This window comes from Pundamilia nyererei, unplaced genomic scaffold (genome assembly GCF_000239375.1).
Source record: "Pundamilia nyererei isolate P.nyererei 1_Seehausen unplaced genomic scaffold, PunNye1.0 scaffold00005, whole genome shotgun sequence".
Lineage (NCBI taxonomy): Eukaryota > Metazoa > Chordata > Actinopteri > Cichliformes > Cichlidae > Pundamilia > Pundamilia nyererei.
The window spans coordinates 1,501,544-1,513,989 of NW_005187406.1; the positions used below are offsets into that span (position 1 = coordinate 1,501,544).

The window sequence follows — 12,446 nt, forward strand, 5'->3', positions numbered from 1 at the left end:
CACACACACACACACACACTAAATCTCATATATCACCCAGTTCGTCTCTTTTGGCACAGCCTGTGTTGGTTCATTTCCACCAGCTGAGTCTTAATCCGACTAATAAGATCATTTCTGCCCACATGCTGATTTTTTTTGTGAGAAACCAGATACCAACCGTCTACTCCAATTTTGCCATCGCTGTCATCATCAGCTGCTGAGATGAAGCTCTTGGTTTCTGCGTCAGTCAGTGTCCGTGCACTGGGGATAAACCGCTGCAGAAAAAACCTAGACGCACACACACAATGATGATATTTAGCCATGACTGATATTTATGGATGACAATATACGGCATGTTTTAAAAAACAGAAACTAATAAGAACACGGAGAAAGACACCACTTCCTAAACTGGACTGCACAAGTCAAACCTCTTGTCAAAAAAAGGTTGAATTGTGTAACAGAAATGAAATGAAAACACCACTCACAGTGGATTACTGCGAGACAGCTTAACATTCATCACAGTAATAGAGTACTACTGTGTGATTTAATGTACCAAGCCTCCTTCTTTCTTTTTTTCTTTCTATCAGAGAAATAATACGAGATAGATTCACATTAAATATGAAGCCACACCGCACTGGGTCAGTTAGTTGACGGTGTAAATCCTGGTAGAGGAACAAAAGTGCATATTGAAAAGAAAAGACTAAGATTCAGCGCCTCTGGGAGAGCAGACACCCCGTATCCTTTTACGCACTTGAGCTCAGAGTGCTCGATGTAGCCGCTGTTGTCCTCGTCGAGGATCTGGAACACATCTTTGACCTCCTTGGGTGTCTTTGAGGACAGGCCGCACAGCTTAAAGAACTTCTTGTAGCAGAAAGTGTCCGGAGCTGAAAGCATACAAATGTTGAAAAAAAGAGAAACAAATACAGAAACAGAGCTGACCCGTGAGGTTCACCGGGCCGGGAGGTGATGTGGAGATTAAAACGGCATGTGTCTGCAGCGACGGAGGGAGGGATTCCCCCCCTTTTTTTCTCTTTCTTTTTTTAAACTTTTAAAGCCAGCAGCCATGCCCCCACAAGTATAAAAAACAGAGAAGATTATTAAAACCCCTTTTTTAAAATAAATAAATAAATAAATTCCGATTTAAAGCGGGTGCGACTTTAGTAGCGAGGACACTGTACAATATTGAAAAGCTGTGGAGAAGATTATGCACCTTTCTGCAAAAACAAAAACAAAACAAAAAAAACTCGACTACAGCAACCGTTTATTCGGCATTTAATGTATTTTATTTTGCATATAAGTCATACAACCGTCATAACTGATCATTTTTAGGTACTGTGTGGTCCAGTGTGCATAAGTTGACATCCTACCTTCACAGTCCTTAATGGCATTTTGGATGTCGTCAGCGGAAAGAATGGATGTGAGTGACATGTTGGTCCTGCAAATAGAAGAAAAGTCTTAAAGAAACACACATAGGTCTGTATTTTTCTTTTTTCTAATTATCTTAACCTACATTTGGCTGTGTGATATCCTCTCAGCCCACTTTTGTATCACACTGGATTACCTTTTTTAATATCTGTAGTGGTATCTAGGTTAATATCATCATCCCATAAGACCTCAGGTTATGAGTTTTTGATGAGTGGGTTTCATGTGTTTTATGTACAATCTCTATTTTACCAAAAAACTCCAAACATATTTTCTGTCCTATCGTTGATGCCAGGTTAATTGTGCTTTTTGATTGGATCTCCCCTGCGAGCTTGTTAATCGGCTTTTTTTTTTTTTTTGGCCTTGTTTGAAGTGCTTAATTGGCTCTGTGCAAAAATAATTGGCACTTAGGGACTTTACAAGAAAAAAAATCAACAGAGGGAGGGAAGGAGTAAAATTTGTGATACTTAAACTTCCATTGCAGAACGAATAAAAAAAGAGAACTAGGAAAAGTTAAAACACCCTCTCCTGAGCGCTCGACAGCTTGCTGTCTTTAAACAAAAAATAAACGTAGATAAAAAATGATCTGCAAGTTTTTATCAGGTTGTTTTAGGGGAATCTGTTAAAAGCATGAGCAGAAACAGCCCGAACCTGTATTTTGGTCAAAAATCTCACCTTTCTGTCATGTTTGGAGGAATTAAGCAGTGCTAGACGAATTTAAAACTTTCGTCACGTCCCTGAAAAAGTAACCCAAATAGTCTAAAGGCTGTGCCACTGCACCAACAGACCACACCAGACAGATACCACACCTGTACTGAGAGTTTACCTGTGCAGCTGTGGGCTACTCACCGCAGTTGCCTCGGTCCGGGTCCAAAAGCAGCAGCAGCAGCAGCAAATAAGACTCTTTGGTGGCTGCCGACAGCTGGCTCTGCCTTATATACGACGAGTGCGATGCTTGAGTTTCCAATCTGTCCGAGGATCAAATTCTCCCGCAGCCAGCCGCCTCCGTCTCGTGTTCCTCACCCGCTCACCTGTCCAATTAACCTTTACGGTTTATATCCGCTGCACATTCTCCTATACTCTCTCTCCCTTTCCCCCGTTACTCATATGGCAGCGTGTGGTTCGTCCAATCAACTTTCTCCCCCTGTGTTACACTGCTCTCCCTTTCTCCCCCTCCCTTACATTTTCCCCATCCCATCGCTTCTCTTTTCTCTCTCTCTCTCCCTGCAGGTGCATTTGAAACCTTAAAAGTATCCAATAATCAGTCTGGCATCATTTCTTTGTTTTGTTTTGTTTCTTTAATGAAGAGTCTCTTTGATTTGGATGACTCAAGCAGGTCGTAATTTATCAGAAATACTCCATTACGCATGCTCTGATAGTAAAAATTCAGAAGTCAAAACCTCAGTGTTTGTTGCAAGTGAGCCATCAACCTGCCTAACAAGTTAACATGAAGATTACAAGTTTCTTTAGTGAGAATTTAGATATATGCATATCATTTGTTACTGTCAGAGGTTTTGAAGCTCTCACTCATGCACCTGTGCTAAAAGGTGAGAGGCTGGGTGGGGCCTGTGCTGAAGAGCCTGCTGGCAGCCTGCCACTCTAAACTGATGAATTTGTTTCCTGCAAAGGGGAAGCCTTCCAAACCATCTGACGCAGCAGCGTCTCTGGTGAATCCAGTCAGCACTAATGGCTTTAGGAGGGGGGGGGGGACGGACGGGTGCTTTCTGTAACTAGAACCAGGGGGAATAAATCTAATTATTTTTTTCAAACTTTCAATTGCTGCAAATCTCTGACTTAACACTTTGCAAGTAACAGCATTTTCATCAGTCTCACCTACTTGTTACACAAAAAGATGAACTATTTACCCCAAGAGTAACTCCACCTCTTTATCTCCAAGCCTCGACGTTTGCAACTTTAACCATCAAGCATCTGAAAGTCCTCTTTGTATTTATTTATTTTAAATGGCGACACCTTGTGGTTGCTTACTATTATTGCGATTATCAATCAAGTTTTGCTCTTGTATGTTGTTGTTGGTTTTTCTCCCACTTTGGATGGGAGGTGGAATTTAAGCATTACCAGATACTGTAAGAGATAAGAGCTGGATTATGTAGAGCAGGAGTCAGGTGTGTGTCAGCGTATTTGTGGATCTAGATTAAGAGGTTATGTAAGTCTCACATCAGCACAGCTGGACGTACTTGTAATGCATTAATAGTGCAAAAGTCAATTAAAAAAATGCATTTAAGCAACCAAAACAGGACCTTACACCTCACACAAATAAAAAACTGAGCGCATTATAGTGGAAAATTTTGCATATACAGTATGTACACTCAACTGGTCTGCTGCAACAGGCTTATTTGGTCTGATATAACTACTGGTACTTAATAAATAATAAATAATTTTGAGTAAAATAAAAAGGTTTGTTTATTTAAATAATGACTCATTAAGGAAAATATAGTATAAACTGAATGCATACAAATCAAGTACATTTCATTTGAACAGAGTCCATTAAATTCATAGGTTTACATTGTACTTGTAATAAAACTACATGTAAAATCTACACGTAATCAAATGATTTAAAGTCAGTTTGCACATAGATATTTTTGAAGTGTTTTAAGTGGGTTGATTTCTGAATATTGCATATCATATCACTTCCATGAATTGTTCACAGAAGATACATGTTGTTGCAGATGTGCTTTAGAACTGCATTCTTCTGGATGTACAAGAGAAAATGCCCCTTCTTTTATGGTCTTAGCAAGCGATTCAATAAAAGAACTAGATGTTACAATCCCCCTTAACCCATCCATCACCTATTCAACGTTTGGCTCCAAAATCTCAGACGGTGATGCAAAATTCTGAACTCGTGACTTCAATACAGGACTTTACAAACCCATGGGGGTGACATTATGATGGCTATGATCATCATTTATACAGAGTCAATTAGTGACATTCGCCTACTAGTTTAGCATTTTAGTTAAAAGTTTAGCATAGATTTATTTTCTTAAAATAGGCACATCTGTGCCAGATTACCTAAAGATTACCTAAAGAGCCAATTCACAGGCAATGGGGGAATTGATAGGTGGGTGGGTGGATGTTACATGTAGAAGTTTTCTCATGCATTTAAAAGAATGTTTTTGAATTTCTTTTTTTTTTTTTTAAAAAGAAGAAGCTATCATTGATTTAATACTTCACAACTGAATAGCAAAGAACAGGGTCAGACTTGTCTTACTGAAAAAAGAACCTTTATTGTTTTCTCATCGTCCGTCCGTTTGCCCTAAAAGTGCATCATCACTGATCTCACAGAAAGCAGAAGTCACAGTAAAACGACGACAGAAGTGAGAGAGAGAGAGAGAAAGACACGAGTCAACCACGCTATACACTTAGTTGGTTACATTCATCGTGGACAGCATTGGGGTCTGCACTGCCAGAGAAAGAAAGAGAGGGAGCAGTTTGTCCATGGTCAGGGGTGAAAGGTTGAGTGTATAAAAGTGGTGTGGAGAACTGAAGAGAGACAGAGAGAGAGAGAGTGAATGGGAAGAGGAGAAGAAGAGAGGAAAAGGATGTCTTGATTCAAGTTGTTCCTTTAGAGTTGTGAAGTCAGTCAGTTGGTCAGTTCATTCATTTAAGACTTGACCATGGCAGCGAACTCTGCAGAAGGAGAAAGAAAGAAAGAAAGAAGGTTATTGTTTTGCTTTTGTTGGATGGCCTTTACATTGTTCTTCTGGAGGTAAAGATTTCCTCACCATCAACTCCGATCTTGCCATCGCCATCAGAGTCACCGGCCTGAAGAAATGTCTTTGTCTCAGCATCAGTCAGAGCTCTGGCACTGGCAGAGAAGTTCTGCAGGAACAGCCTGGAGAGGGTAATCAGAGACAAAAGATGAGCTTTTTTTTCTTTTTAAAAGAGAAGCCTTTCTTTGAACAGTTGTTTTCTGGGATCACAGTGAATATTTTGTGCTAAACCGATCATCTATTCAAAAAGCATATTAAATATCTCTAACTGAATCCTTCTTGTTCTATTGGATGCTGAGGTTTTTGGGCTTTGTCATGAAAAAAATGTAAACAGGCTACAATTCCTTTCCTTTGTCCTCTGTTCTACGTCACCCTACAGCGAGAGGCACTGAAGGAGAGAACTGGTATTGAGTTGCAGTCTAGGAGAACACCCAGTAGCCCAAGCTTCTCAGATGCTTTTGGGCCTCTGACATCATTCTGAATTCACTTTGAGCCAGAGAAAGATGATCCCAGTGCTACAAGAGCTTTGAGGAGCTTGTGGGTGAAATTTAAGAGAGGGTGCCTACTTCAGCTCATCCTCCTCAATGAAGCCACTCTTGTCCTGGTCAATGATGGCAAAGGCCTTCTTGATCTCATCGGCGGACTTGGCTGCCAGGCCGACCTTAGCAAAGAACTCCTTGTGCTTGAAGGAGTCGGCAGCTGTGGAAAGATGGACAGAGGGAGGTTATAGCACAAACACAGGCTGTGGTGTGTTTTGCAGAGGCTGTAGTTTCTGCATGTAAGGCCTGGCATTTGGTTGTATCCACTTTCCCTTCCTGACCATCACTCAGCTTTTTTTCTAACGTGCAGGTCAGCTTTTCTTACAGTAGATGCACTGGTGCATGCTTTATGCTGAGACATACAGCCATTTAAAACTCTCTTTACTACTGGCAGACACCTGAGATTTTTATTTATTTTTTAGAATATTTTGCAGCTGGATGCGAAGTTTTTGCAGTCACAGTTTGGCTGTTGTCTAGGCTTTCCCTAGGTTAAAATGCTATGAGTTTCATCATGTTTACCTTGGCAAGCTGCAAGGGCTGCAGTGATGTCAGCTTCGGTCAGGACTCCGGCGAATGCCATTTTTTAACTGAGGGAGGAGAGAAGAGGACAAGTCATCGGTTAGTCAGTCAGGCTGCGGGGAAATCTGACACGATGAAGCAGCTTTACTCTCAATCTAAGGCCACCTTTTAACTTCCCTCAGTGCACTTTGTAGTGCACTGCTCAGAGTTACAGGGCTTCATGCAATACTCATTATGCCATGCAGTATAATTCACAGTCCCTCTCTGTGAGTCTTCCAAGCCACAAAAGGTAGTCCAATTTCTCCAAAATAAAGCCTTCCAAAAGGCAAAAGATTAAATCTCCTTTGCATCTGTAGTTGAATTTTTTTTCTCTTTCTCCGTTTCGTTCCTCTGTTAGTCCAAAGCTGAAATCTGGCCTTGTGATGTTCAAAATCTGGACATGATTTATATCCCATTGCATGAAGAAGTAGAAGCCCTGTAACTCTCTGAGTCAGGAAGTGGACTTGCCTACAGGTCTGCAACTCTTCAGTGAAACTCACCTTAGGGTCTGGCTAAGACTAGAGTGGATTCGCTCAGATGAATCTGGTGACTGCAGTAAAGCCCCCAGCGACTCTCACCAGCTTATATACCTTGTCTCACCCGAAATATGATGCATAGGCTATGTAACAGACACTGTGTGCAAAGCAGTCAGTCAAAAAATGTGTCCAGTAGACAGAGCTGTTCTATTTATATGAACATAAATGAAGATGCTTAAATGGTAGGCTAAGCGTAGGCCTATGTGAAAGTGCTTAATATTGCATAAGGCTAATAATATATGTTGCTGATTTGGTTGAAACATACTCTGCAGCCTGTTAAAGTGTGCAGAACACCTCAGAGTGAAAGCTGGGGTAAACTTTTATATTATCTTTGAAAGCCAGAAAGTCTTATTCCAAGTCAACCGTACTTAATACTGTTATTATTTTTTTGTTTTTGCTTTGTGTTTATGTAATTTCACTTGTTGACTGTGCTTTAATGAATGTCGTTTCAAACGCTGTCTTTAATCATGTTTAAATGATAAATGTATTAATGTGAAAAAGCGTTGTGTTGATTATGAACTCTTTAAATGACCTTAAATAGCTATCTTCACCAGCTTTGGTTCTAAATAACCTTCAGAAGAGTTCCTTTAATAAAGCAGTGTGTTTTTGTTGTTGTTGTTTTTTTGTAAACCCCCCCAAACACTCAGTACATTTTGCTAATATTATCTCTGTGCTTTTACACCATCATCGCTGATCACGGTTTGGTTAAAACGGCGCTTGTGCGTAACTGGCGTGCGTAAAACGTCTGCGATGACTTTGCTGACCTTCCAATGTCAGAACAGGCTGATTGGTCTGATTGATCACTGCAGGTAGGGACGTTGTAGTCGAAAACCTACGTAAGTTAAAACACCAAGTTCAAAATGTAAACGTTCATTTCTTTATTTGTTCTTTGGATTTTTAGCCCACAACAGGGGAATGCATTTAACACTTTTCCCTATTCCAGCTGTTCTTAGCTTCACATAATGGCAACATTGAGAACACTAGGCTGATCAGCTATTATACTACTATATTATGGAGAAAAACATTGTCCTGCTTATCTATTCCCTTGATAAAAACAATTATGTGTGTATGATTGTTATATGAATTATTAATATATATATAAATCTACATCAAACTTATGGACTACGGTTTCTATGAGTCTTTATGATTTCTATCTTCCTAATTCGTATGTATGTTTATGCACATTGTGCCCCATTTTTTGAAGTTTCATTCATTTTTATTGCCGTGAATGCGTAGAGGGGACTTGTATATAATAGCAATACTGAACTAAAACAATGTTATGATAATTTTCCACGCCAAACTGTGAGTTATAGTCTTATGAATAGGAGGAAGACGTTTATATGAAGTGGGGAGCTCCAGGGATTAATTGAAACGCTTTAATTTAATAGTACATCACCACTATCATCATGCACCTACATACAGCCACCGGCTCTCATGCCAGAACTTATTTCTGGACCTCTTACATCCATTCAAACCATTTCTCCATATGGCGATGAAACTATTTGTGGTGCTATTTGGGGACACGCTGAAAGCTGATACCCTCGGTATCATCGCACCCATTATCATCATCATCATCATCCTTTTAACTAATCCAGTTTGGCACCGGATGGTTGCATAATGACACCGAGTTCTCACGTACTATCAAAACAAATGACAATTAAACGGGGATAGTCCTGGGGACTTTCCTTATCATGTTTGCTTTTTTTAGGATAGCCAGGTGTTATGCAGTAATTCTACATCAGGTGGCAGTATTGAGATGATGAGGAGTTTTATTGAAATACCAGCAGAATTTAATTGTGTGTACAAATCATAACAGAATCTATATTAAACATATTTAATTTCAAGCTCTGGACACGTAATACGTTGTTAGTTTAGCTGCTGCTACAGTTCTCCATAAGTCTTTCACAGAAATGGCTTCAGGCATAGGTTGTCCAAGAAGCCACAAATTGTACTTAAAATGTGTTTCACGGGGCTTTTTCTTTACTTCTTAAAAGCTCTGTAAAACTAATCTTTGGTGTTTAACATCTGCTATGGTCAAATGAGGTCTCTCACCTCAAACGACTCAGCCATAGATACTGTAACTATTTCTGCCCTTCTTCAATATCAGGCTTAAATTACAAATATCTCACAGCAGGAATGAAACCCATCAAGCAAGGCAATGAACGCCTGTAATCTGAAGCAGCAACGAATGATCATAGGACGTCTTCCGAAATGTACATCTCAGAAAATCCTGTGAAACGGGTTTAGGCCACAGAGATATTTTGCCTTCTGTGTGCAGAAGAGTGCACGTATTGAATCAATATCTCCGCCTGAGAGCAGAAGGTCGCTCTTTGGTGCTGCAGCAGAAATAGAAGTGACCCTTGTTTCCTGTCGCTCTGTCCTCTGCCAGGCAGGTGAGTGACTCGCCGTCTGGGAGAAAGTTGCAAATAAATGTGCATCATTGACAGAACTGTAAATGCGTCGGATCAGAAATTTAATCCCGTCGCAGAGTTTCTCTGCTGGGTCATGCAGGTACTCCGAAGCTCTGCCAGACACCCAGTCACCTCAGAGCCACTTTCCTGTTTGCCAGAGATCAGTTGCATGAGCCAACTGTGCCCTGCTTGTGCACCCCTGGTGCAATTTGCACCAATAAGCATTTTTTAGTCTGTAGTGTTTGAAGTAAGATAAAAAAAAAAAAGAAGAAGAAGAAGAAGAAAGAAAGTTGGACTAGTATTGATCCAACCTATCTGGCCCTGCGTCTTACTACTGCAGTGAAACAGTTTGGTGGAAATGTAATACAATTTTTTTTTCACTATGAACAAAAGTTTAGTGAAATTTTCTATCTCTAGCTTTTTAAAAGTGCAATTTTATTCATTTTTTCATTATTTTATTTTCTGTAGTCATGTGTCTGTGATTACACTGGTATATCTTACTTCCATTATCCACGATTAATGAGTAATTTACTAACAGCTGATGAACATTTTTCTGTTACTTACAAATAAATGCAGGACTTTTAGTGGTAAAGCACCATTTTACACGACCATTTATACTCTTAACAATCTGAATTCCTTTTGGTGATAATGTAGTTATGTCGTCCAGCTGATCTGAGGTTTTTTCTGTCTTTCTCTCCAACTTCCACTCTCTCTCTCTCCTCTTCTCTATCGCCGAGGCGGAAGTCATTGTGGGTTCACGCCGTCGGTGAGCCTAATCAGGGCGGTCAACAATTAAGCCAGGAGGTGACTGCTGTTCTTCGCTGGATTGTTGTCTGCCAGGCGTTAGTGAAAGTCAAGTCTACAGCTAAGCTAAGCTCAAGTGTTTAAAAGTGAACTGTGTAACTAATCCTCATCCCTCCGTCTACAGACCTCCTGGATTCCCTCCCCGTGCGATTCTTTGTGTCAAGTGTGGAAGAGTGAACCTGTGGCTGTGAGTGTGGAGAGTTGGAGAATGCGTGACTACCCCCGTGGATTTCCCCGGAGCCCCGTCCCTCACCTAATTGTATATAGCACTGCCCTGCACTTCCCATAAATACACAATGTGGATTCTGCAAATAAATTATTGTGTACAGCTGATTCTGGAGTCCTGCGCTTGAGCCCTCACCATCGAACCGTAACAAGTTAGCTTTTTTGTCCAGCATTCATCTATAAAGACAATAAGAAAAAACCAAATAGATGTGATATGCTTGGGAAACTGTTTTCTAACTGAAGCTGGTTGCATGCTGGCTGAATATCTTTTCTTGTAACGTTAAACTTTAAGTGAAAATTAAACTGCACGATCCCCACCTTAATTGTTAATATTCTCCATAGATACTAAAGACCCGGTGTAGGAATGAATGCATGCAGTCGATCTGTTAAAATAAGGAGTTATATTAACCCAGAGCCTTGTGCTGCATTAGCTGTATGAGAATGTAAAATGTAAAGGCAGAAGAAACCATTTCTTCTAATGGCTCATCTGTAGTCTTGATGACTTTTTTTTTTTGCATCTATAGCAAATCAATCAATCACCTCTTTAAAATGATTTCAAGGAACGCGGGATAAATACTGAACACACGGAATCTAAATGTAAACATATTCACACCAATTACTGCGCATGGAGTGTTAAACTGGGGCGACTTCATTTGCTGACTGGAAAATTGCACATGCGGTTAAGTGGAGAGTCAAAAGTCTGTACTCCTCCCCAACCCCCTTGGCTAGCCTGGATGTGACCCAGTGCTCAATATAACATCAAAACAGTAGGTTTTACTGTAACTACTCATCTGTGTCTCTCACTGGCTAGTAAAAGTCACACCATGAAGAAACATATATTCTAGCAGGGACACAAAGCAGAGAAGCGAGATCTAACTTGGGGTTTACTGTAGGAAAAGGATCATCCCCATGCAGCAAATCATTCAGATCTTGTGCAGACTTGACCAGAACTCTGAAAAATAAAAATATTAGATGAAGACACCAGATACATTTTAGCTTTGCAAAGTAAAAGACAGTGTAAGGTTGACAGATCACTGTCAAGAGACCATGTTATAGCTGGTGACTGCCACTGATACCAGCACCAGCTGGTTTAGTGGCAGTAAAATCACTGTTAGTTATGGTTAATATTGCTTTCTCTGAGCAATGCACCACATAGTAGCTTCTAGACCATTTCCATTTGATTTGGTATTTATCTGGGATTCAAAATGACAACAGACATAATCGGGAACAGATTTTTCTTTGCAATCACTGCTCATTGTTTGTAATGATGAGTGCCCTTTATTATTTTCATAAACAAAGAAACCACAAAAAGAAAAAAAAGTGTGAAATGATTTTTGTTTTTTCAGAATAAGACCTGACCACAAGGCTGGCGAATAAATATAATGGTACAATATAAATTAGAATTGAATTATATAATAAACATGTGATGACTAAAGACCTATTTTTAAAGCTGTTCCTACTGTTTTCTATAGGAGTGCTTGTCTTCATTTCAATAAGGAGGGATCATTTATGATGGAACTGAACATAATTTATTAATATACAGAATTCAGTTTGAGGTATTTGGTGGTTAGACTCCGATGGCGCGTCACTGAACGAAATCCCAGCAGTTATAGGGATTATGGTAGGACCCCCTGGAGTCTAGATGCTGGTGGTGGAGATGAAGATGAAGGCTTGAATGGAGCCTGAAAGATGAGGTGATGATGGGGAGGAGGTGGGTTGCATGAAAGCATCTGCAAGGGACAATGACTAATGTCCAGTGAGATTTTAAGTACACAGAATCACAGCTGATTGGCCCGAAGAAGGCTGGCAAAAAGCTGATTGGACAAGACTAGTGATGTCACAATCAGCTTTACACCATGGGAAAGCGGAAGTGATGTCAAGCTTAGAATAGGCAGCAACACCTGAGAAGCAGACAGATGTGTGACTATGGCATCAAATCAAATACACATGCCTGAAAAAGCACAAAAATAAAAAATGTGAACTCTATATCTTTGGTTAGACACACTGACCTTCCCAGCCGATCTCACCGTCACCATCCAAGTCTCCCTCCAGGAGGAAAGCTCTGGTGTCTGCTGGGGTCAGAGGTCTTGCTCCTTCACAGAGTTCTCCAAGAAGAGCCTGACCGAGAGCACTGAAGTGACAAGTGAACATCAAACACAGAAACAAGAGCCGAAACGAACAACACACTAAAATTGTCTTGGCAAAAGGTGATTTTATATATCAGATCAGAATGCTTTCTGTGCA

At 40.3% G+C, this 12,446-nt stretch overlaps 2 protein-coding genes and 1 long non-coding RNA gene across 3 annotated transcripts in view; 1 reads left to right on the forward strand and 2 right to left on the reverse strand.

The window, feature by feature from the left end:
• The window catches only part of pvalb9 (parvalbumin 9), a 3,067-nt gene extending 553 nt beyond the window's left edge, over positions 1–2,514 (reverse strand). Inside the window, exons 1-4 of the mRNA XM_005721695.1 lie at positions 2,251–2,514; positions 1,347–1,414; positions 731–863; positions 158–267 (exon numbers count right to left, since the gene is read on the reverse strand). Coding sequence (XP_005721752.1) covers positions 158–267; positions 731–863; positions 1,347–1,407 — 304 coding nt within the window. The 5' untranslated portion in view covers positions 1,408–1,414; positions 2,251–2,514. The remainder of the gene's footprint in view (positions 1–157; positions 268–730; positions 864–1,346; positions 1,415–2,250) is intronic.
• Positions 2,515–4,623: 2,109 nt separating this feature from the next.
• On the reverse strand, positions 4,624–6,810 carry LOC102210170 (parvalbumin beta). Its single transcript, XM_005721696.1, has 5 exons — positions 6,727–6,810; positions 6,188–6,255; positions 5,696–5,828; positions 5,142–5,251; positions 4,624–5,046 (listed from the first exon to the last, which is right to left on the reverse strand). The coding sequence occupies exons 2-5, from the start codon at positions 6,246–6,248 to the stop codon at positions 5,021–5,023; spliced, it is 330 nt and encodes a 109-aa protein (XP_005721753.1). The 5' UTR covers positions 6,249–6,255; positions 6,727–6,810; the 3' UTR covers positions 4,624–5,020.
• Positions 6,811–8,912: 2,102 nt separating this feature from the next.
• LOC102210461 (uncharacterized) lies at positions 8,913–10,310 on the forward strand. The gene is made up of 3 exons (XR_311424.1): positions 8,913–9,155; positions 9,911–10,015; positions 10,102–10,310. It is a non-coding gene; the product is annotated as an uncharacterized LOC102210461 (long non-coding RNA).
• The last annotated feature ends 2,136 nt before the right edge of the window (positions 10,311–12,446 follow it).

Bases quoted from the DNA above. Each gene is read 5' to 3' on its own strand.
- LOC102210170 (XM_005721696.1), bottom strand. From the start codon at position 6,248: ATGGCATTCGCCGGAGTCCTGACCGAAGCTGACATCACTGCAGCCCTT. The intron at 5,829-6,187 runs GTAAACATGATG...ATCTTTCCACAG, and splicing joins AGCCCTTGCAGCTTGCCAAG to CTGCCGACTCCTTCAAGCAC. The intron at 5,252-5,695 runs GTAGGCACCCTC...TACCCTCTCCAG, and splicing joins ATTGAGGAGGATGAGCTGAA to GCTGTTCCTGCAGAACTTCT.